Genomic DNA, 24,180 nt, shown 5'->3' with positions numbered 1-24,180 from the left:
TACCAAGATGTCTTCCCACTAACTCCCGTGGGATGGCAGGAGGCCAGTATACTGCCAGATGCTTAACCAGATCTGCCAAACCCAGACTGATTCAGTTCAAATTTACACACCAGGTAGGTTTTTATCCCCAGAGGCTTTGGCACATGAGAACCAGAGCAGATGACCGCTGTCCTCTGTATTTGGTGGCACATGTGGTTTTCTTCTATATGAAATGGGATTGCCCTTTTATCACTACATGCTTTGCTACAATCCATGATATTCTTAGGACCCTGGTAGGATACAGTTTAATTCCAAACCAGAAGCGGGTGATCTTGGGCGTCGGTGAATAAGATGTGGCTCCTGTCTGCGCCCGATGTTTTGATGGTTATTGGATTGTTAGACAGTAGATACCTTGCCTGCTGCTGAATCTCACATGTAGCTCCCCACTCACCCTGATTCTTGCTGCGTGGTCCTAGGGAAAGGGCTGAGAAATTAGTATGCACTGCCAGCAGTTGTCCGCAAGTACCACAAAATCTGGTGTATGTGTATCGGACTACAAATTATACAGAACAATGCTGTGGGATTTTCTATACCTGATGCACTGGTCATGCGCTGACCTGAGTCACATTGTTTATCATACCTCTATCAAAATGTTAGTCAAAAGAATTTTAAAAAATGGTCTTCTGGCATTTATATATTGTATATCTGCCACTAGCCTGGCAGACTAGCTGTGTGTTTGAAGAGTGTTAGTTTTTTTTTGCCTTCTGTAGGATTGGAGGGTATTAGATGAGATATTCTTATGTGGGCTGTCTGTAGCACACCTTTTGCTGCTGGTACGTTTGCCAATGTTTACAGGTAAGAAAGAAGGAATTGGATTAATGTCCTCATTAAATACTTAGTAGACAGTATCTAGTTTCAGCATGCCTGAGCCATTATTTCTTAAGGCTACTTGTGTTATAAACAAAGTTATCCCAACCGGTGACCTCGTATAAAACACACATTTGTTTTTTCTTTTTTTCTAGATCTATTGTTTTTAGCTGACACAAGCCATACAAAATAAAGATTAGATTCCTCTCTTCCCCGTGGGGGGAAAAAAGAACCAGCAGAATTAGATCACCATTTATACGAAGCTAAAACTCTTTCCACACATTCCTAGTAAAGGTTCTAAGCTTTGTTAATAGTCTTCAGGTAGAAAAACAATTCAATACCTTAATCTCAAAACTACAGCGCATGAGATTTGTAAACTTTCCAGCATTCAGTTTCAGGATTACCAATAGTGCCTCAATGATAAATAAAATGTTAGAATGTTTTACCACTTCAGAAGATAACACATTTTCTTGCATCACTGTGAAGAAACAGTTAATCTATGTTCTGCCTTGGTAGTTGTACTTTTGAATGCCTTCAATGACTCCTTTACAGGACAGGTTTGCTCTAAAGACAATCTGTGACATATTAAAATAATTTATCAGATTATCCTACACTGCAATCTTATTTGGCTAACTTAACTTTCCTTTATCCGGTGGAGATTTTTAATTTTTAATATCCAACATTTTGTCACCTTTTAGGTAATCCTGTAGCATCAATTGATCAAAACTGAAATCTTACTTTGCAATTGCGGACAACTCCATATTGAGATGTTCTTCACAAAGTCACAATATTGTACCCTTATCAGGCACAAAGCTTGCAAAACAATATAGACGTGATCTACCACGGATTTCTCTGAACTCTGCATAGGCTTTCAAAACAAATATTACCCCTATTGATGGAGGTGCTCGGGCAACTCCAGCACTCTGGAGTATTGCCTTCAATCGAATGAATTCTGGGTAATTATTTGTAACCTGGGGCTGTCCATAGTGTTCCCAAGGGCCAGAATCTGCTGCTTCTCCAAGTTAACTGCCGATTATGCAAATAACCAGCAATTACAATAATTGCACATGTATCCTCTGTGAATAGCTCAGTGTTGCATGAATTATTGCCTAGTAACTAACAATGGATAGGTATGATTAGCACATCAGTGACTAAAAAATTGCTGCTCTCCTTCCAACCTACTTGTCATCGCTCAAAATAAAACTATCTTTACACAAAACGATCAGTCTTGTACCACAAACTGGAAAACGCCCCAACCTACTAATTTGTTTCAATTCGATCTGCCATTCTCTCAGAATGGTGCAAGCTGTTACCAACTAAAGCGCACATTGTAAGACTTTAACACATGGGTGCCCCTGTATCCACAACTTGTTTGTTCTGACTTACTCGAAAAAAGCATCCATTCTTTGAAAACATCAATGAGCATGACTTAATTTACACTTTTACTTGTTCAGTTCCTTTGTATAAACCTCAATTCGTTTTGCTGCATCTTATTTAAGTAAAACGAATTAGTCTGTACTCTTGTCAGCAGAAGCAATAGAATGTTAGTCTGGTACCTCACACCCATATCTGTCTGTGGTACTGTACTCAAATGGGTTGGCTGTTGGTGTATGCATTGCATGGTAGCCCTCTATCTTTCTGGAATGCTATTTGCAATGTATTGTTTGATTTTGTATGAATAAGTTTAGTGTGTGCTTTTGTCTATTTTTTTTTTTTTTTATACTCTTGTTAAGGATGTTTGCTAATAGCATTTTGTTCTACTTTTATCTGTTATTCATTGTTGCATCTTTTTTCTCATCAACAGCACAGGAATGTTCACTGGATGATGACGGCATTCTAATCCCAATTATTGTTGGTGCTTCTCTGGCTGGCTTGATTGTCATCATTGTAATTGCATACATAATTGGCAGAAGAAAAAGCTATGCTGGATATCACACTCTGTGAAAATGGTCTTCACTTCCCTTTTTCAAAGAAGCAAGTTCTGAAATTGAGACTAAACTTCACCATCCTTTGCAGGCAGGATCCAGTTTTTCTTTTTTTAGGGGACATTTTTTTTCCATTGGCCTCAGTTTGTAGGCTCTAAAACTTAAACTACGGGGTTAAGGTGCTTTTAACTACAGTGTAGTAATTGTCTTTTCTATCAAGTAGCAATATTAACAAATTGCTCAAATACAAAAAACTCCCATTTTCATACTTTGAGGTTGAATTTGGTTTATTTCTTTGTCACGTCAACTTGCTTCTTTGTTTTCTTTAAATCCTGTCTAAAGCGCATGATGATAGTTTGGCTTTAATAGTAGACCTAAGCAATACTTGCCAGTGATTGCGCTTTTCAAGCCGTTATTGTTTATGCCTACTTTTACCTATAATCTGCATCCACCTCAATGATTGACTAACATTTTCTAGGATGTCAGTGGCATAAGTGTCCTCCAACTCTTCATACTCTGCACACAACTAATTGTACATAGAGTTGTAGTCTGTTTTGCTAGGCCCTTTGGCCTGGCCGTACGTGTTGATTTGCTAACATTGGACACAAGCACAAAGCTGGCATTGTCTTGCATTGGGAACTGTAGAGCCTACCTTTACAGGAATTTCTCAATGATGTTTTGTTACAATAAGGGAATACTTGCAAATGCAAGTCTTAAATTAAGCAAAGTGCACTTAACTTTATCTTGCTCAGGACCTGGACTTTTGCTCCTCTTCCTTATTTTCCCATTTCTAATATTGACTGTTCTACTTTTAAGTGCTGTAGGGCACTGTTGTACTTCGTGAATAGTATTATGTTATATGATTGAATCTGTTTAGTGCAAATTAGTTCTTGGATTGCATGTTCTTCGCAACCTTCTACTCGTGTAGTGTAGATGATGGATGATGGGAGCAACCAAGTTTAACTGATTTGCTATACAAACTGTATTAATGTTGGCTGTAGTGGCGAGTACGGCATACAATGGCATTTGGTACCCCACATCTGCAACACCAGTTGCTCCTTGTGAAAGTGCTTGAGAGCCATTGAACCAATTTAGATTCCAGATACACTCAGTATTTTACCGTTGATGTATCCTTTTGTGGCTTAGAAGCACCAGTCTCTGCCTCTGTGATTTCAACCCAGCTGTTAGTGTTTCCTGTGTGTGTGTGTTATGCTGAAGCTCTTGCCCTATTTAAAGCACTTACAAACTAAGCTACTATTTTATCCTTGTCTAAACTGAAAGTTTAGCTTATTTCAGAGCCGTTGGCTGTCAAACCAATACTAGAAGCGGTGAGTGAGTGTCTGAATTGCCCTGAATCGTGAGAACTTTATATTTTCTAGTTTTACTGTCTTTTAGTGTCACTATGCTGTTGCACCTGAAATGAAGTGTTTACATTTGCTAAGAATAGTTAACATGTTCTGTTATGTACAAATTACAGTTGTAGCAAATATTCAATTGACAATAACCTCTTAGAATACATTTAGGTGCAATTAACTCAAAATCGTTTGAAAGCGGTTTTAATAGGTTGATTTTGACAAGCAACTGCTTTAAAGTGTGTGCCTTTTTAGAATTAACAATTATTTCTAAAAAGTTTGAAATTTAATTACCTGGTAGTCTGTACAAAACTAAATTTAAAGGAGTTACTGCAGAGCTTTGATTTGTAATAGCCTGAAATAGGTTACCATAAAATTTCACAGTTCCGACTTGTACATTTTTGTCATCAAGTAGAAATGTTTCCGAAGACTTTGCTTATAAAGTTCTTGCAATTTTAGCCCATATTTGTGAGTGCAACACAAAATAAAGATTCTGTTTCCTAACCATAAGCTGTTGGATATTAATTGAAACCAATGCTCAGTTTGGACCTGCTTTCAAACTCCAGCTGAACTTTGCAGCTCCCGTGGTCCATACTGTCAAACTTATCTAGTGAAATCTCTACTGACATGGGAGTATACCAACCACATTAATTTTATTTATGGTGCTTTGTATAACCCTTAATGCTAGACCTGAGGTGTTTAGTTAATTAATACTACTTTTAATTTACCACTTTTCTGAATGTATGTCCTACAGCCTGCTGTACATACCTTGTGCGTGAAGATGTGCACCACTCCATTACAGCTTTTCGCCAAATAATGTAAGTTTCAGTGTTCACTTACACTAGTGTCCCCTTAGCAGGCATTCTTATTTTTGCAGTTCAAGTTTAACTCAGCATGGGTACATTCTTTGCCATTGACTATTTCTGGCAGCTGACTCTTGTGCCCTTTTGGAAAGTATAATTTCAACAGGGAGGCACCTGGTTCTTGTTTTCTCTGTGCAAGGTTAACTATGGGCTCATCATTGTCATGCTGTAATTCTGATCCTACTCCACAGCGTAGGCAGAAAATGTATGTAAGTGGCAAAAATAACTGTAGTTGAGCCCGGCCTCAAGATGAGCCCAGTCAAGCTTTCATTTGAATATAAAAATGCAAGGTCTGATCAGTCCCCCTTATGAGAAGTGATGGTGGGTAAAGAATATCAAAAACCTTCAAACATCTAGATGAGCCTCAATGGCACCGATTTCCCTTCAGCTTGAACATCTTGAATAATTTTGAAGGCTTAACTTTCGGTGGTACCTTTTTTACCCATGATCAGTTGGTGTAGTGGTTGTTCTGGTTTTAGATGTGCGTGAGCAATTGTTCCTCATCTCGGGCCGAGATCTGTTAAGGGCAATAATAATATATTTGCACCTGAAACAGATGTAACTACTGGCAGCACTGTACCTTTACAAAATAATAGGAACAAGAACCAATTGTGAGCAGTCACTTCTGTGCTGAGTAGAATTTGTTTTACCCCCGGATGCACTCCTGCTAGTAGCCTAAGTATTCCATGGTCCCCATTGTAGTGCATAAAGGCGCATGTTGTGTCCAAAGACTGCAACATATGTAATAGGGCTTGAGTCTCAGAAGCGAGAGTCATGTGATCTTCTGTGGTTGCTGGTGATGAAGTAGCTGCCTAGTCTCCTGCACAGTGAGTGGTAAGGCTTTGAACTCTGCCTGCTCTTACCTTCAACATTGGCTGCAAACATGCACTCAGTGGGCTGAACTGCTGCGTTTAGTCTTGCACTGGGTAGAGAACCAAGAACAAAAGTGATGCAGTTCTGCTATCGGAAAGATGGCAGAGGAAAATTCAAAAGTTTGGCAGTGTGCAGTTTCCACTTAGGGTGAATGGCCTCAGGCCCTGCAGTCAAGCCATCCCGAGCCCCATGTGTGACTCTTTAGTGTCAGCTACTCTGCAGGTAAGGCACGCTTCTCCTACCAATGGTTACTATTGCCCACTGTAAGGAGCTCCATTCTAATGAGGTATTCGTTTTCTAGTCATATGGAGCTACTTGACATCAGAGCAGACTATTCTTCAATTTGTCCATGGTTTCTTCTCAAGGTCTTCTCTGGATCTGGTCGTTTCCTACACAAGGACCTCTTGTTTGTTTATCCTTTTACATGCCCAGGTAGCACTATTGTGAGGAAGGTTTATTTAGGGGCATCCTTGATGGCTGCAGTGAAGCAAACCTAGCTGCTCCTGATGTGTTGGTTGGTAGAAGTTCCTCCAGGACTGGGCTATCCAACCTTTTCTTTATAAGAGCTACCTATGTTAAGTGAAAATCACCCTGAGCTACCAATTGTATTAGTGTTATAGTGAGCACGTCAGACAAATTACATCAGTAGCTAGCCAATGCAAGATTACCAGCAGTGATCACCCCGGGCCATCAGCTGGTGAGGCCTGCAGTAATGTAAAAAAGTCTTTGAGGTTAGAATGCCTTTAAATGGCTAGTGTATGACTGTCATAGCTGCAGTGCCCCTGGCAGGAAGGTAATGTTGGTAATACGTGTCTTCAATGCTACATGATTTATCACTCAATCCTTAAATTGAAGTATATTTTGAAAATTTAACCAATTTTCTGCAAACATCAGCTTATGAGTTATGAAAATACACACACTTGCATTTTGAATATGGTATTTTCAATTTTGCACACATATATTCAACAGAGCAAAAGTTTCTAATTTAATAGGCTGATATGCACAGAGGAAAGCCACTTGCAGATAGCTGCAGAGCTACCCGTTGCTCACGGGCGATTCAGGGGAGAAGCCTGCTACAGGTCCTGCCTATGATGAGAAGTTAAGAACTGGAGCAGAGTATCTGCCCAGGGCCCAGTAACCTGTCCACAGGTAGGCTGAACTGAGAAAGCAAAGTGTTTGAGGCATGTGAGCAGTAGATCACATGCTTTGCATACTCCTGCCATCTAGTGTTTGGTCCGAATGTTTGCCAGTTGTTTTTCTTCAAAGCAGTCTTTCCAGTCACAAGGTGGGTGATTCCTACTTTCGGAGATTGTGCAGGTCGTTATCAACTCCGCTGTTAGACTGTGTTTTTTTTTTTCTGCCATCTGGTTCGGGCGTGAATTGCTGTGCTCGGTTTCAACACTTTTTCTAGTTCCCCACAGTTTGCAATCTACTTACCCTCAACTGTATTGTTGTTCGATTGAGTTTTCCATTCCCTGCGTATTGTTCAGGAGAATCCCTTTTGATCCGCAACTTCGTGGAATGCGGTTGGGCCTAGCTGCGTCGGGACAGCTAGCAGTCAATGGTTCAGACTCCATTTAAATTCTGTCCTCTGTGCCAAGCCAAGTATCCGCGCACCGGTTTGCACAAAGTGTGCATCTTGTGCCTTACCCTGGAGCATGACTAACAAGACTGCGACGCGTGCAGATCCTTCCGATCGAAGAAGATGCTTCGTGACAGTCTGGCTGGACGTCACGAAATGCAACAGCACAGTGGCTCTGCTCTGGATCTCTTCGGAGAAGGTTCCGAATACTGTCTTTGACGCTCACTGAGCTGAGGAAGAACACATTTCCCTGTCAGAAGCTGACTCCAACATGGACGAAGACATCCCGCAGGATCAGCGTGCCTGGAGTACCGATACTCCCTTGCCCTAACCTCTGCCAAAGAAAAAGGCTCCTGTCCCTCCTCTGCCTTCGGGCCAAAGTGGGTCCTAAGACGTTTCCAACGCTCCACCTTAGGGCCAGGCACCAAAATAATCAGGCCTTCTGGCTCTGGATCGAGTCGGCTGCATTCAAGCACCGAGCCGAAACACGTTTTGGTAACAATCCCTTCGGTACCAAAATCATCTTCGGACCCTAACACTTTGACACCGAAAACAGTGGCTCCAAAAATATTGGTACCAAAACGCTCCTACTCCATCAAAGAAGCATCGTTTCGACGTCCCGCCTTCAAATCCGGACCTGAAATAAGATGAACTGGTCATCAATCCCAAAACGGGACCTATTCACACAAAATTTCCATTAAAAGGTAAACCAGACACGGAGGACACTTGGTACATTCCTCTTAAGAGAAAAAATGTTGGTACTAATCCCTCTCCTCCTCTGTCACCTCCTTCCCCAACTAACCCTAATTTAATAATACTCACAAATTCACCACCACCACAATCACCTGGCAACCAGTATGATGGGGATGGGAATAGACTGTAATAGTCCTGATCCATGGAACGATTATAATACAGATCCAAATGCACCGAACGATCCAGACTCATACCCTACAAAACCCTCTCCTCCTGATGGTAATGTAGGGTATATAGTTAATAAATAGAGATGCTGAATAGCGTGGAGTTCAGCTTCATAGTCACTTAAGGAGGATTTTCTCTTTGAAGCACGAGGCTCTTCCCTGAGATCCACTCATACACTGCCCATGCTTAAGGGCATGCTAAAAAATGCGGATGACATTTTTAAAGATCCCGTCCGCGCAATAATTCTTACACCAAGGGTAGATAAATATAAATCTCCACCAACATATCCAGAGGATGTCCAGTGTCAATTACCATTAGACTCCCTAATGGTTTCTAATGCCCGTAAACTGGCAAACTAACAAACCTCAGGGGATGACCTTCCTCCAGACAAGTAATCTAAACTAACAGATGCCTCCAGAAAAAGAGTAGCTGCACAGGCAACCAATCACTGGTGTATTGCCAATACCCAGGCTCTTAGCTAGATACGGCCAAGCCCACTATGATGACTTGGAACAATTGCTCCAATTTCTACCTGATGAACAGAAGGCTAAGGCACACAACCTAATTCAGGAAGGGAAACTAATTTCAAACACTTCTGTTGGAGGCAATGAACACCAGTGTCTTGCTGAGAAGGCCCACCTGGCGTAGAATTTCAGGGGTTACACCTGAAATTCCCCTGGGCGTCACCGGCCCCATGGTATAGATGGAAGTCTATGCTTCTATCTATTGATAAAGGGAATCTATTTGGTCCTGTGGTAGACACTTCCAATTGGGATTATTGTTGTTGTTCCTTCTACGGGGGGGCGGGGGTTGGGGGACGGGGCGGTTCTCCAAAAGCATATATACAGACAACACCTACACCGTATAGAGGCAACCTCATCGAGAGGTTACTTTCAAGGCAGATTTAGAGGCCATAATGGCAAGAGAAGAGGTAAAGTTTCCACACCCCGCAGCTCCCCCTCAACAGTGACTTTCCTCCTTTCCCCCCTGACCAATCCACACCTGTTGGGGGACATCTCTCAGCTCCTCCCCATCTGGCATACAGTAACTTCAAACAGATGGGTCATAGGAATGATCCAATCTGGTTATTGCCTGGAGCTTACCAACATTATCCCCCCTCCCCCAAAACATTCTTCAATGTTCACACAGTCACCAGAGCAGCTACACCTCCTCAAGCGGGGGAGCTATAGAGCCCATACCTTTACAATATCAAGGATCCTGTGTGTACTCCCTATAATTTCTAATACCCAAAAAGGAAGACTCTCTCAGGCCTATACTAGACCTCAGAATTAAATCTATATTCACTCAGATCACTTTCACATGGTGACACTTCAATAAGTGCTTCCACTCCTACAGCAAGGTGAGTTTGTCTACTCTAGACTTAAAGGACGCATTCTTCCATATTCCAATACACCCTGCTCATCTCAAATATCCCAGGTTTGTGGTAGCGGGACAACACTACCAGTTCAAAGTGCTGCCATTCGGAGTCACCACAGCTTCCAGAGTATTCACCAAATGCTTGCCACCTTCTAAGACAACATATTCATGTCTTCCCAGATTTGGACGATTGGCTCATCAAAGCCAGTTTTTACCCGAAGTGTCTCCAGCACACTCCAATAATAGTACAGGTACTGGGCAATCTCTGGTTCACAGTAAATGTGTTGAATGCTCATCTCCAACCCTCCAACATGCGAACATACGTGGGAGCCACTCTCGATGCTCAAAAAGCTCCAGCCTGTCGCAGTGCAGCCAGAATCTGCATTATTCAGGCTTTAATTTTAGTTTCGGCCCAACCAATCCTTACCAGCTCAAGTATATATGCAACTATTGGGAATGATGGCGTTTGCATCACAATAGTTCCCATGCAAGAGTTCAAATGCGACCTCTTCAGGAATGCTTGGCACATCAGTGGAATCAGTCTCGTTCAATTGTAAGATCTAGAGTTGATTGGCAGCCACACCCATCGCATTCTGCAGTGGTGAAATCAACAAAACCTATCCAAAGGGCGGCCTTTCATCGGCCCACAGACCGTGCTAACAGACTCATCGCTCACTGGTTGGGGAGCTCATCTCCAGACTCTCACAATTCAAGGTTTGTGGAGTCACAAGCACCTTCATATAAGCAGTATTTCTAGCGCTCAAATCCTCATAGACTCACCTTGCAGGCAAAACTGTCCTGATGCGCACCGACAACTTGACAACCATGTATTGCATACAGAAATGGGGGAGGGGTGGAGACACTCTATCCAGCGGTCAAGCCTTGCCCAAGCCATTTGGAGGTGGGCCATACATCACAATATTACTCTCCTGGCAGAACACCTCCTAGGATTAAACAACCTTATTGCAGATCTTCTCAGCAGGCAGAGACGACAGATTCACAAGTGTGAACTTCCCCCTCAAGTTCTCCTCCCATTCTTTCCAATGTGGGATTTTCCACATAAAGATCTGGTTTGCAACACACCAAAATGCCCAAACCTTGCCTCCAGGTAGCCACACCCATTTTCCAAAGGCAATGCACTATAGATTAACCTGTCAGGGGTATTTGCCTACACTTTTTTGCCTTGTACTCATTCCACTAGTGGTTATGAAGCTCAGACAAATATCCCTCACTCTGATCCAAATAGCTCCCACATGGGCCCGTCAACCTTGGTTCACTACCCTGTTGGAGTTCTCTGTAGTTCTTCATCAAAAACTACAGCTCACACCAAGTCTCTTCACACAGAGCCATGGAGAAATACGACCTCCACATCCCAAAGATCTCCACCTAGTGATCTGGCACCTGAAATCCCAGTTTGGCTATCTGAACCTTCCTTGAAAACACCGATAGAAAGTGGGTCCATGGGAGAGTTAACTACCACACACAGTTACGTTCCCCATATACAGACAGTGTAAAAACGAGAGGAACTGTGGGTCTGAACACGCTATCCGTTGAACAGTGTCTGACATACAACTCAAAGCTAAATAGAACTGTAAATCAAAACAAATGTGATTCAAGCATGAAAAGATACTTCCATGCTATGAAAGTAACCATCAGGTATCGTCCGGTACCGCCCTTGTCGTCATCTGGGCCTCCTCACACCAAGGAGAGCATTCTTGCAATCACTTGAATACTGTGGAGTGGATGCTCCAGTGTGTGTATAAGGTGTACGGCAGGTGACCGTGCAGTGATAACTGAAAAAGCAGTGCGTGAAGAAAAAATGAGAAGTGTGTAAGCAAGGTGAGGAATATAAAATTGGAGAACCAGGAGGGAAACAATTTATTGGGTACCTCCCATGTTTCCAATATTTAAAAATCAATGCGGGAACATAGTAGGTTTAAACAAATAACTACTATTTAGATCATAATGGTCGACATGTTTCTGCAGTCTATGGACCCAACAAGGTGTCCGCTGCTTTCAGCATGACCACATCTCGCTACTGCTTGAAATCAAGGTGAGTTAAAAGTTTTACTTTACGTGCTGTTAATGTAACCAGGACGTCCCTTGATGGGTAAAGGTCCTCTTTGGTACTAAAGAGTAGTAAAGTCAGACAAAGACAACAAAAGACAAACAAAAGTAGGTGTCCGTTAAGATAATAAAGTACAACCAAATAGAGATATGAGTATTATATATCCCCAAACGATGTCATACCATGTACATCTAGGGCTCAAATTAAAGCCCATCTTCCGCTTACCTGTTAGGCAGGAGGTTGGCACTATGCCTCACCTGGCTGTGGCTCAGGTAGGTAGAGCACCGCTCTAATGAAGGCAAAAAAACACAAACTAAAGGGAAAGGTCAAAGCGAAGTGATATCGAAGTTCTTACTCCCACCGATGTGCCTGATGGTGTCTGCTAGAAAAAGATAAGCCTGGTCTTAGAAGGTGTTGAACAGGTTTAGCGTTATGACAGAAATACTCCGGCGCTAGAGCGCAATACAGTGATGGTATAATGATCTAAAAATAGACCAGATCTATTGTGCCCTCATGTACCTGAGAATGATTATTCTCAAGGTATATACTGTGTCAATGAACAGAGTTGGAGTGCTGGTAGTTCTTGCGGGTAATGCCACCTCAACGATATTAACAAGGTGGAAAGCACTGCCTTTCGTCCGACATAGTGACCAGATCGACCACTCATCCGAAAGCTCGCATTAACCCACAGTAATCTAACCTACACGGTTTCTGTCAAAGACGATACATGTCTTAAGGGAGCATATGGCTGTTCTACAGACCGGATCAGTAGTTATACACGGTACCGGCACGAGGCTTGCTCTTAACATCAAAACAGGGGCCTCGATTCGCTGTGCGCGTGGCAGAAGGGCTAACAAACTCACCTAACCGTCGGTACTCTGGGCGTCCCTCTGGGCCGTCTCGGGAGGTACCTCAGCGGTGGCCGGCGCCATCTCTGTATTCGGATGTCGCAACGTCGCAGCGCATGACGCTGAGCATGTGACCTCAGGGAATCATGAGAAAGGTAGTTCTAATGCGTCCCGTAGTACATGGTAAACAATCACGGGAAGTCGTGACAAGATTAGGTCAGCATTAATTTGCCCTTTTTGGTCTAACTCGAAAGGTCATCATCAATATCATTGTTAATAATTTGCAACACATGAAAAGCCGCGCTGAGCTGGTTGCCGCACGGCAAACTGGAAAATGCAGTTCTTATAAATCCCATAGTTCTTTAATAGAACAAAACTGAGTGGAACCAATTCTCCCACTTCAGTAGTGGTGGTACCCAATATGAGTCATCCTACATGTTTAGTGTGTAAATATAAGATGGATTAAGGATGAACATCGTTCTAAAAACAGTAAGGTTAACACTATGGTCATAGCGTTGGAGCACCTTCCTATATATCCAGTGAGGTGTACCTAACAGTGTGGTCTGAGCAGCATATAAAAAGAGGACTCCATCATGAGGACATCCACAGGATATCCTCATTCAGGCCTGCCTTATCCGGATTAAGTTTATAGACCCATTTTTGTTCTTTACTGAAAAGATATTTGCTAACATCTAAAACGTGGTCCGGAATCCGAGGTTGCTCAATAACCATCCAGGTAAAATCAGTAGGTCCATGGCCAACTTCCAGAAAATGGTTGGTTAAGCGAGTAGCTTGTTTTTTACACCGAATGGTGCTCATATGTTCAGATATTCGTACTCTTACTTTCCTGGTACTCATGCCAATGTATTTGAGCTGGCATGGGCAGGTTATGAGATAAATTAAATTCTGGCTGTTGCAATTAGTAAAGCGCCTCTGCTGCCAAGGACGATTACTGCCAATGTCCATACTAGTTGATCTAGAGGTCTGAGGACACGCTGCCACAGGGATGATGCCCTTCGACAGGTGGCATGTCCCAGAAAGTTCCGACAGGACGTGCAACTCTGGTCTTGAGTCTGGTGTTCACAAGTTTATCTCTCACATTAGGCCCCCGTTTGAAGGCAGAGAGGAGGTGGAAGTTTGTCTGAGCCAGTATTGAGGATGGTCTAGTGTTTTCTTATTATTTTCTGTATGTTTTTGGATTGGGTACTAAAGATGTTGACACATGTAATCCTTTGGTTCTTTTAGGAGTAGAGGGTTCAAGCAGAGACTGTTATTTGCTGCTCTCTTCATGGATTGGCGCACTAGCCTACTGGGATATTTCCTTGTGCATAGTTGTTTCTCCAGTGTTTTGACATGTTCGCGAAAGGTATCTCTCGTGGAGCAATTGCGTTGAATGCGCAAAAACTGTCCGTAAGGCAGATTGTTTCTGAGTGCCTTCGGGTGACAGCTGTCGTAGCGTAACAAGGAATTCCGAGCCATAGGTTTCCTATATAACTCCGATCTCAGGCTGTCTGTGTGGTTGTTATCAAAAGGTCTAGAAATGCCAGATGGTGTTTGCTATGCTCAATTGTGAAGCGCAAAGTTATTCTTGGTGGTCAACCACTGATGAAATTGTAGTAAGTCTTCACAAGTGCCCCGCCACATGACCAAGACATCATCAATATATCTTTTCCATACTCGCAAAGCAGCGTAGTATGGATTGGTTGGTGTTAAAATGTGGTCTTGTTCTAATTTGTGAACATAGAGGTTCGCTGGGCTCGGAGCAAAAACGCTGCCCATGCTGGTCCCAGATGTTTGTAGGAATATAGTATCCTCAAACCGAAAGGTTTTCTTTCATAGCTAGACTTGCCAAGTTCATAATCAGGTGTACTGGAGTGATGGATTCCAGATCTCTCTCCATTAGGAGATTCTCGATCACTTGCAATGTGTCATCTTGGGGAATTGACGTGTATAGAGATTCAACATCGAAATACACTAGGTCAGTTGTGACATTGAATTCTATCTCTGGTAGAATGCGGGGCACATCCTTAGTGTCTTGGAGAAAAGTGGGCACCTCCTTGATCATGGGCCATAAAAAAATATCCTCAAAGGTGGATAAAGGTTCCAGCTGGGAACCGATCCCGGATATTATCGGGCGGCCTGGAGGGGGTCTTGTTCTTTATGTATTTTAGGCAGCACATAGAAGTAGGGCATAATGGGGTTGGTGGTGCGTAGATACTGTGCTTCGTTAAAAGTAACCCACCCTACAGAAAGTGCCTCTTCTGCTATGTGTCCTATGGTGTTTGTCAGCCTCTCTGTAGGGTTTTCTCTGAGGGGCAGATAGGATTTGGTGTTATGTAGTTGACTTACGCATTCGTTACGGTATGTGGTGGTATCCAGCAAGACAATGGCGCCACCTTTTGTCTGCTGGTTTGATCGTGAGCGAGTCATCAGTGGTAAGACTCTAAGTGCTTCCTGTTCTCTTTTAGGCAAGTTGATAAAAGGACGATGTTCTTGTTGGTACAATTTCTTCAAGTCACTCTCTACGGCTTGTTTGAAGGTAAGAACTTTGGCCGGTAGGCCTGCCGTGGGAGGATTGAAAGTAGATGGTCTTTTGAGACCAGTATTCTTGTCCGTGATGGCAACCACTTCTTCAGTGTTTTTCGCAAAGAAAAAACGGAGACGGATTTTCCTGAAGAATTTAGCCATTTCAACTTGTGTCAAAAAAAGATCTCCAGTGTAAGTCGCCACAAAACCATGTCCTCTGCTAAGGACATTCTCTTCATTTTCTGTTATTTGTCTGGAGCTAAGGTTGATCACCAGGCTGCCCCCGCACTCTGTCCTGCTTGCTCCTGTGGGATCTTCCTCCCGCTCCATAGATCCATGGAGGGGGCGGCAGGTTACAGTGAACCTGTCCTTGTTGTGTCAGTCTCCTCCCTCTCGATCTGCCCCGGCCAAACCCTAAAAAAGGCTGCATGTTGAAGTCTGGATTAAATGGAGGTGGACTGTAGGTGCCCATTTGTTGTGGCAATTGAGGGCCTCCTTGCATCCAAGGATTCGGTTGCCACCATGACATGTATTGATTCTGTTGGTAATTTTGCCCTCTCCAACTACGGCGATTGCCTCTGCCACGATTCTTATTAGCTGAATTGCCGAGGTTAGAAGAGTCTGAATCGCTGGATGCTACCTCAGAACTGGATGTGCCGTAGGTGGAACCTCCTCTACGCCCATTCCTATTGAATGCAACTGGAACGTAGGTCTCACTGGTGTATGGATAAATCCTTTCTGAGGAAAATCTAGCCAGGTCTTTCTTGAATTTCTCAAGTTTGAAGAGCGCAGAGTCCTTGAATTCTTTATTATTTGTGTTACTCTCATCTTGACTTAGTAAACAACTTCCCAGAGATAGTGGTTTTGATTTGGCCCTCCAGGACTTGTATTTCAATTAAGATCTTATCTGCCACTTTTTTGCCTGTCTTGATTATCAAGACCAGCCAATCTCTGGTGCACCTCCATGCGATAAGGGACCAATCTTTTAAAAATTCCTTATCTAAGAATAGTCTAGGTGCATTTGTGACTAACCCGGTTGGGGCACAGTTGCCTCGTTAATATTCTGCCATTGTGATACCATGTATGCAGGTGCGGGAGTGGCTTTTTTTTTTTTTAAGTACTAATATTTTAGCCCACCCATCTTCGCTGATACTAACTGTTGATGGCATTGAATCGAGTATACTTGGATTTTCTAGCAGGATTAATTGAATTTGTTTCGTCAAAAGCTAGTCCCCAGTTAGTGGCCATACTGAAGATGAAACTTAAGGCAAGTATGGTGTGAGTGACCAGTCACTACAATGACTTTAAGATATCAAATTGACCGATGCCCTCGTTAGTGCAATGTATACTTATTATGCGGTAGAAGATATAGATTTATAAGTGAAGGGACCCGCAGCTGAGGCTGCACAAGAACATGAAAACACCGATAGAAAGTGGGTCCAAGGGAGAGTTTAACGACCACACAGTTACGTTCCCCATATACAGACAGTGTAAAAACAAGAGTAACTGTGGGTCTGAACACGCTAGCCGTTGAACAGTGTCTGACCTACAACTCAAAGCTAAATAGAACTGTAAATCAAAACAAATGTGATTCAAGCATGACTAGATACTCCCATGCTATGAAAGTACCCATCAGTTATCGTCCATTACCGCCCTTGTCATCTGGGCCTCCTCACACCAAGGAGAGCATTCTTGTAACCACTTGAATACTGTGGAGTGGATGCTCCAGTGTGTATAAGGTGTACGGCAGGTGACCGTGCAATGATAACTGAAAAAGAAGTGCGTGAAGAAAAAATAAGTGTGTAAGCAAGGTGAGGAATATAAAATTGGAGAATATTATAACAGTTATATTTAGCTTTGAGTTGTATGTCAGACACTGTTCAACAGATAGCGTGTTCAGACCCACAGTTACTCTTTTGTTTTAACACTATCTGAACCTTCCACCAGACTATGAATATCAGTAAAGAGGCCAGAAGGCCTACTACAAGGGCTTGCTACACCGCTAAATGGAAGTGGTTTGTTATATATTGTAATAACCATATCAACCCTGTAGATGCTTTCATTCAAAATATTATTTCCTACACTTACAGCAGTCCGGATTAGCTTAGACATCCATATGCTTACATCTCGCCCCAATATCTGCATACCTTCAAAATAGACAGCATCTTTCCCTTTTCAGAGTACCAGTTATCAAGGCGTTTATGGAAAGTTATTCCACCTGCTCCAGTTTGGACTCTAAACATTGTGCTTACCAGACTAATCGGTCCACCCTTACGAGCCATTGCACAAATGTGAACTGCAATTTCTCACTTGGAAAATTGATTTCCTCCTTGCCATTACATCACTGAGGAGAGTGGGTGAGCTTCAGGCACTAACCATAGAGGAACCTTTTTGTCAAATCCACCAAAACAAAGTGGTCCTTCGCACAAACTCCAAATTCCTACCCAAAGTAGTAGCTGCCTTTCACATTACTCAATCTGTTGAGTTGCCTGTGTTCTTTCCTGTACCAAATGCAGAGGCAGAACAAGCTCTAAACACATTAGATGTCAAACGAGCCTTATTGTATTACATAGAACAAAACCATTTTGTAAAATTAAACAGCTTTGTGGCTTTTGCTCCACCACACAGGCAATCCTATTTCTAAATCGGGTATTGCTTGGTGGATAGTTAAATGTATTCATACATGCTATGCAAAATCAAAGAGGACTTTACCAATACCCCCTAGAGCGCACTCCGCCTGCAAACTAGGGGCTACTATGGCTTTCTTGGGCAACATCCCCATAGCTGACCACTGTAAAGCTTCAACATGGTCTACACCGCTCACCTTCTCCAAGCACTATTGTGTAGATGTTAGCGAGACAACAAGCTAATGTAGGCCAAGCAATACTTGCAGTTGTCTGAAAGAGTACCCCAACAACTACAGGTTAGCCACCGCTTTGGGAGAATGCTGCTGTATAGTCTATGCAAAGCATGTGATCTTCAGCTCAAGTGCCTTGAACGTATGTTACTTACCCAGTAAGCATCTGTTCTTGGCATGCAGAACTGTAGATTTGCGTGCGCCCACCCACCTCCCCTGGTACCGGTTGCAGTTCTCTCTTACTTTATAGACATATGCATGGACATCTCTATTCTACTCTTACTAACCCCATTCTCACCCTCGGCAGGGAAACAATCTAACAATGGAGTAGATGCCCATGCGCACTATCTCCCAAAGGAGGAATCCCCTACCTTGTGACTGGAAAGACTTCTTTGAAGAAAAACTTGCAAGCACCCGGCCCAACACTAGATGGCAAGAGCATGCAAAGCATGTGAAACTACAGCTATACACGCCAGAACAGTTGTTTACTGAGTAAGTAACATTATCCTTATTCATGGCCTGATGGGTCTGGTAAAGTATATCTCCCGCCCCTATGAGATCAGGGACATTTCCAGAGTGGACTTCTTGATAGTAAAAATGGAATTGTCACTGCACATGGCATTTCCATCCTCCAGTAAGTTCTCTCAGCCCATCAGGTCGCCGGAGCCACTAACGTAGCTCCGGCGACCTGATCCAAGCACCATCCGTGGGAATCTCTGCTTAAAAGAGGTACAAGTTGGCAACTCGCTACACCAGGGTACGCCATGGAGCAGCCGGATCGGGGAAAAAAAACAGACTTCTACGGCCCAGAGATTGCCGGGCCCCTGCACGAAGCCAGGTGGGCAGCCACGAGCAGCCTAGTGGTGACGTGATGCTGGTGGCTGCAACACATCAAGAGAACCGACTCACCGGGGTCGAGCCCAGAACGTGGGTGCACAAAACGCGCATAAACCAACCTGCACCGCGCAAAGAGATGAGCTGACTTGCTTTCCGGGGAGGGGGGGCACTTCAAGAGCGCTCCGCTACACTGTGCCGGGAAGAGCCGACCCACCTGGTGCTCCCGTCCGGTACACACACAGCAAGATTGGATTCAGACGCAGTGGACATCGTAGAGCGAAGGTGGAACATGGCCGGAGCCTTCAGATGTTACTGTGAGTCCTGGGGGCAGATGAGTGCATGAGGGGCCTGCCTAAGGGAGGCCTAGGACCGAGCCCAGCTGTTAGACCAACGAGAGTGCCTTCCACCCCGGGACGGAGAGATTGATCCATATGCAGGAGCCACTGAGGGACCCTGAAATTGGAGATAAAGCTGCAGCTACAGGACCAAGGAAATGCTCCTGGGGAGAGTGGTGAGCCAGCGAAGACCGAGAAGGGCCCTGCCATCCCGGTCCGTGCATGCGGCGGCGAGTACCTGGTGGACCCAACTCCCCTAGATGCCCCCAGGGGGGCGCTCGGGCACCGGCTAAAGGTAGGGCAAAGGGCAGCCGTGCCTAATTACAGACAAAGCTAGACAAATATGCGTGGCAGCAAGGACCCAGTGACCAAGCAAAAAGCTCTGAAGAAACTCAACAGTCCAGTGTCGCGCAGGTCAAAGACCGCTGAACCAAAGCTGCAGTAGTTCATGGTGGCGATCACGACGGTGTGCACCTCACTCAAACAGGATAGACTTTCTCCTCCGATCAAGGAGGACATTTGAAACTCGAATGCCAGAATCAGAGGTGGATACCGCTACCAAGGCACTGGTATTTGACATAACTTCTCTTAAAAAGCAGGTCAGTGAGCTACAACGGAAAGGCTGGCAGAACGGCTTGAATATTATGACGGGAGGGCCAGGCGCAATAATGTGCGCATCCTAGGAGTGCTGCGGAGGGCCCTACGGCTGACCTCTTTGTAGACTATCTGATTTTGAGTCCTCTCAAGGCAGAGGGCCTATTGCACTACTTTTCGATAGTTCGCGGCCCGAGGGTGCCACAGCGGTGAAATGAGGCCAGGTGCACACCCGCGGCACATTCTGGCACGAGTGTTTAATTTTCGGGACAGATGTCATCCTCAGGCAGCACATAAATCCCCAGACATCTAGTTTGAGAACAACAATGTCACCTTTTTCCCTGACTTCACATTGAAAGTGCAACAACCGTGCAGACGCTGGATTGTTAAAAAGGCCCCCCGAGACAAAGGCGTTAAGTATTCCATGTTCCTGGCCAAGCTGCTGATTGAAGCTGAAGGCAAGGCCTGGTCTTCATCAGCCCGCAGGAGACCTGGATCTGGCTGTCGAACTGTCGGGAAATATGCACAGACAGGCAGGGGTGACAGACAGCCACAGCCCATGGGGCGGGGTGGCTGCTGACTCTGGCTAGAGCCCGGTAACACAGACCTGAACAAGAGGAACACAAGACTGAGTGACGAATGACCAGGTTCCTGGCAAGGTCAGACCTACAATGACCCAGTAGTGGAGTCTCTGTGTATCTAAACTTCCAATATTGTCTACTGTATGTGCATATGCCTGGGAAAGATTTAATGGGTAGCGGGGACAAGGGACCTACAGTCTTACTAATGATTTCAAGGCTCTCTAAAAGATGTGGGTGCCGGGGAGGGGATTGAGCCACCACCCGGAAAGTTTCAGGGGTGGGCGACAAGCACTCTGCACTGTTGGGGAGGTGGGTGGTTCCAGATCTGCCATGCAGGGAGACTGGAAGAAGGGGTTAGGGTATAGACAGTTAGGAAAGGGGGGTTGAGGTGCGGGGGGGGGAGAGAACTTAAGTTTTGTTAACTCCGCTAATGCAGTAGGAAGAACCAAACATCCGACTATATTGGGGGGGTCACATGGAGCAGCGGACATTCTCCTGTTCCAGAACACCATGGGGTGATGGAATTCTCACAAATACACCAAGACCTAGTTATAGATGGTATATCGTCATACCCTGTGAATAACAGTGGAAGGGAGCTACGATTCCTCACATGGAATGTTTTTTTTTTTTTTTTTTTTTTTAAACCTTTATTAGCATCAAAAGGATATACAAGTCTAGGCCTACAACCAAATCGGCCGGCATCAATATGTAAAGCGGTCAAAGGTTCCAAGGCAAACAGTACAGATTCAATCAACAAAATGCAGCGGCAAAACAATCCATAAAAAGGGGAGAAAACACCTAGGAACCAGACGGCCAAAAAACAGGAGTAAAAAAGGTTAATTTTATAATAGGGGGATGAGGAGTACGATAGGCTCACTTTCAATATAGAGGTGTCCGAATTCCCAAAACCATCCTCGGCGACAATAAGGGGGGCATGGGGCCGTAATACAGGAGAGGCAACACAATACACACCGGGAGACAGGGACATTTTAGACATAATCTACACGTGTTCTTTATCATCTTCACATGCCACCACCCAAACCACAGCCGAGCCAGGACAGAGGGATCGGACAAACAGTACATCAAAACTAACCCGTCATAGTGACCTCTAGGAAAAAAAAGGGGGGGGGGCGAGGAAAAGGGGAGAGGCGGAAAGGAGAGGGAGGGGAGGAGGGCAAAGCGGAAAAACAAGAAAAGGAAATGAAACGCAAAAACGAAAGAAAGAAGACCACGCCGAAACAGGCGTCCCGTGGCGAGAGTACAGGAGAGAACAGGAGCATCCATAACAAGGAGGGTACAGCAGTCGAGACGAAAAGTAACCAACCCAGAAGAGGAGGATCGACTAAGCCACACACCCCACCCCAAACATACCACGGGATGCAAGGACAGACGCGGCATTACTATAAAGAGACACAAAAGGGCCATAGAACCATAAAACAAACAACAAATAGAACCCAGCCCACCCATCCCACCCTGCACCCCTGTAGAAGGCTATGGCCTACCCTTCAGACAGCGTGCCTGTCGCCCTAAACCAGAACCCGAAATATAGCAAGAAAGAAAGAGAAGAACGAGACAAACAGAAACATAAAGAAAGAAAACAGGAGGGAGGAGCATGAGAACAGAAATCAATACGGTCGGCCGCAGCCCTCCGCCCAACCAGACAATCGCAGCAAAAACAGACCAGGACGACACCATTTCAAGCGCCATACAACTTACCGAGGAGAGGACCTCACACCTCTCAATGGGTACAAACAATTGTGTCACGAAGTCGTACCGCAATAATCCCCAGGAGTCGCGCATATCACCCCCAGCCCTTCCGAACAACAAATCCCACCCACCACATGACAATGTAAAGTGAGCTACTCAATACAAAAACAGCACACAATCAAAAAAAAAAAATTCTGCCATGTAGACAAGGGGGGTCAGTCGATACGCAAGTGAGAAAGTCCGAGTAGAGAGTTTTTAAACATCAGCAATCGCAGCACGGGTGATGAAGAGCAGGAGATCAGTTCCGCCGTTCGGGAAAGCGAGGGGTTCTCTGTAATAGACAAATGCGAGGCCATCGGTGCAGGCGCAGGCGGCAGTCCACCAATATTTCTGGGCATCCCAGCCGAACAGGGCCGCTGCACAATGTCCAAGTCCCCGGGGTCAGAACCTCGAAAAGCAGGGAGTTCCAAAGTCACCGGCACACAAAATGATCGGCGATCTGCGGCGGCAACACCTGCAGCAGTCGAGGGGGGCGAGGCAATGGAGTCTCTGACACAAGAGGGAGGCAAGAAGAAACGGCTGCTCAAAATGGCGGCAGATCGTGGCGGGCTCCCGGGGACATCGGGGGCCAGGAATGTGCGCAGGGATCGCAGAGCTTCCAGGATATCTGAGTGTAAGCTCCGGCTCACCATACCAGACCCCCGCGCCATCAGGCAACCCAAGCCCGCCGCCACGAGGCGATACAAGATCCAGATGGTCGGCCGCCATTTCGCGAAGACAGCCCAGTCGCCACCCTCCGCGACTCTCAAAAACAGTTCCAAAATGTAGGACTTTACAGAACTCCGGGGGGCTCCCAGCAATGGCAGCCTTGGTGCAGAAAGGATGTCTGCCCAATGCGGGTCTCCGCCTACACCAGCACCGGCGCCCCAAACAAGCAGAGTCCGGGCGAAGAGGTCCAGGGCGCCGGACACAGCAGCGGCGGGGGGGACCCCCTCACAGAATCAGTCCCCGGTGCATCGCCCCCACATCAGCCTCGCGGCCACCAGGGCAGGCCCGGATCAGGATCGCCGGGATGTTCGCACAACGGCTCTCATCATTGGTTCACTCTCTCGACCGGGGCCGACAGTCGTCGGATCCCACAGGCTAGGTCCCGGTCTAGGGTTCACGGAGGCCCCGGCCTTGCGGAGGGCACAACTTCGGAACCGCTGCACGTCGAAACCTCTGGGCCAAACGGTAAGTACAAGCGAGGTGTTCCGTCTCCAATTCTCCGATAATGTGTCGTCTCCGGACAGGATATGATACAGGATATACGATCAGGCCGGAGGGCTGCGGGAGCCGAGCTAAAAAGCGACCATCACGCTCGCGAGTTAGGCTCCTCCCCTCACATGGAATGTTAATGGACTAGGTGATAAACTCAAACGAGGAATCCTGCGCTAATATGGAAAACGTCAGGCGCCTGAGAGTCTTCCTGCAGGAGACCCATCTTGTTTGCAACACCTGCAAGGCCCTAAATCGGTGGGGATATCAACTCATAGTGCATGCAGGGTTCACTTCTGGATCCCGTGGGACAGGAATCCTCATACGCAAGTCCTGCCCATACATAGTTCACAATACATGGGCTGACTCCCAGGGCAGATGTGCAACCGCCACAGGTATATTTCCATATATGCTCCCCCAACACTGCAACAGCCCACTTTAGCGGACCTCCGTATATTAATCCTCGACCTCCCAGTGAGTACCCTGGTGCTCTGAGGTGACTTCAACCTAAAACTAGACTGATTGAAAGACAAGCGGCCCCCCTAGACCGGACCAAAGAAGGTGCGCACAACACCCAGTCACGCATTGACTACCTATTTACATACATGATGGATGTCCTGGGCTTTGCTGAAGCTGGGTGTCTGGCTAGGGGTATTTCCGACAGCTCTCCATTCTTGGCCCGGATGTGGGTGGACTCTGCTCCCAGCACAACCATCCCTATTTGCCCAAGAGCACTAAAAATCCCATATACCAAAACAAAGTAGCTAAAGGAGGTTGTCTTCTACTTTGGGGAAAATGCTGGGTTTGTGGACTTAAAGCAAACAAACATATCTT

General features: G+C 45.2%; 1 protein-coding gene across 2 annotated transcripts in view; it reads left to right on the top strand.

The window, feature by feature from the left end:
* The window catches only part of LOC144829518 (lysosome-associated membrane glycoprotein 2-like), a 340,950-nt gene that overhangs the window by 151,162 nt on the left and 165,608 nt on the right, over positions 1–24,180 (top strand). Inside the window, exon 9 of one of the 2 annotated variants that reach the window (XM_078688734.1) lies at positions 2,651–4,633. The exons of the other annotated variant lie outside the window; for it this stretch is intronic. Coding sequence (XP_078544860.1) covers positions 2,651–2,790 — 140 coding nt within the window. The 3' untranslated portion in view covers positions 2,791–4,633. Of the gene's footprint in view, positions 1–2,650; positions 4,634–24,180 lie in introns of those variants that run through there. 2 annotated transcript variants of the gene reach the window in all.

The sequence above is a fragment of the Lissotriton helveticus genome, chromosome 4_1, assembly GCF_964261635.1.
Source record: "Lissotriton helveticus chromosome 4_1, aLisHel1.1, whole genome shotgun sequence".
Taxonomy (NCBI): domain Eukaryota; kingdom Metazoa; phylum Chordata; class Amphibia; order Caudata; family Salamandridae; genus Lissotriton; species Lissotriton helveticus.
The sequence above is the reverse complement of the archived record's forward strand: the minus strand, read 5'-3'. Positions and strand labels throughout refer to the sequence as shown.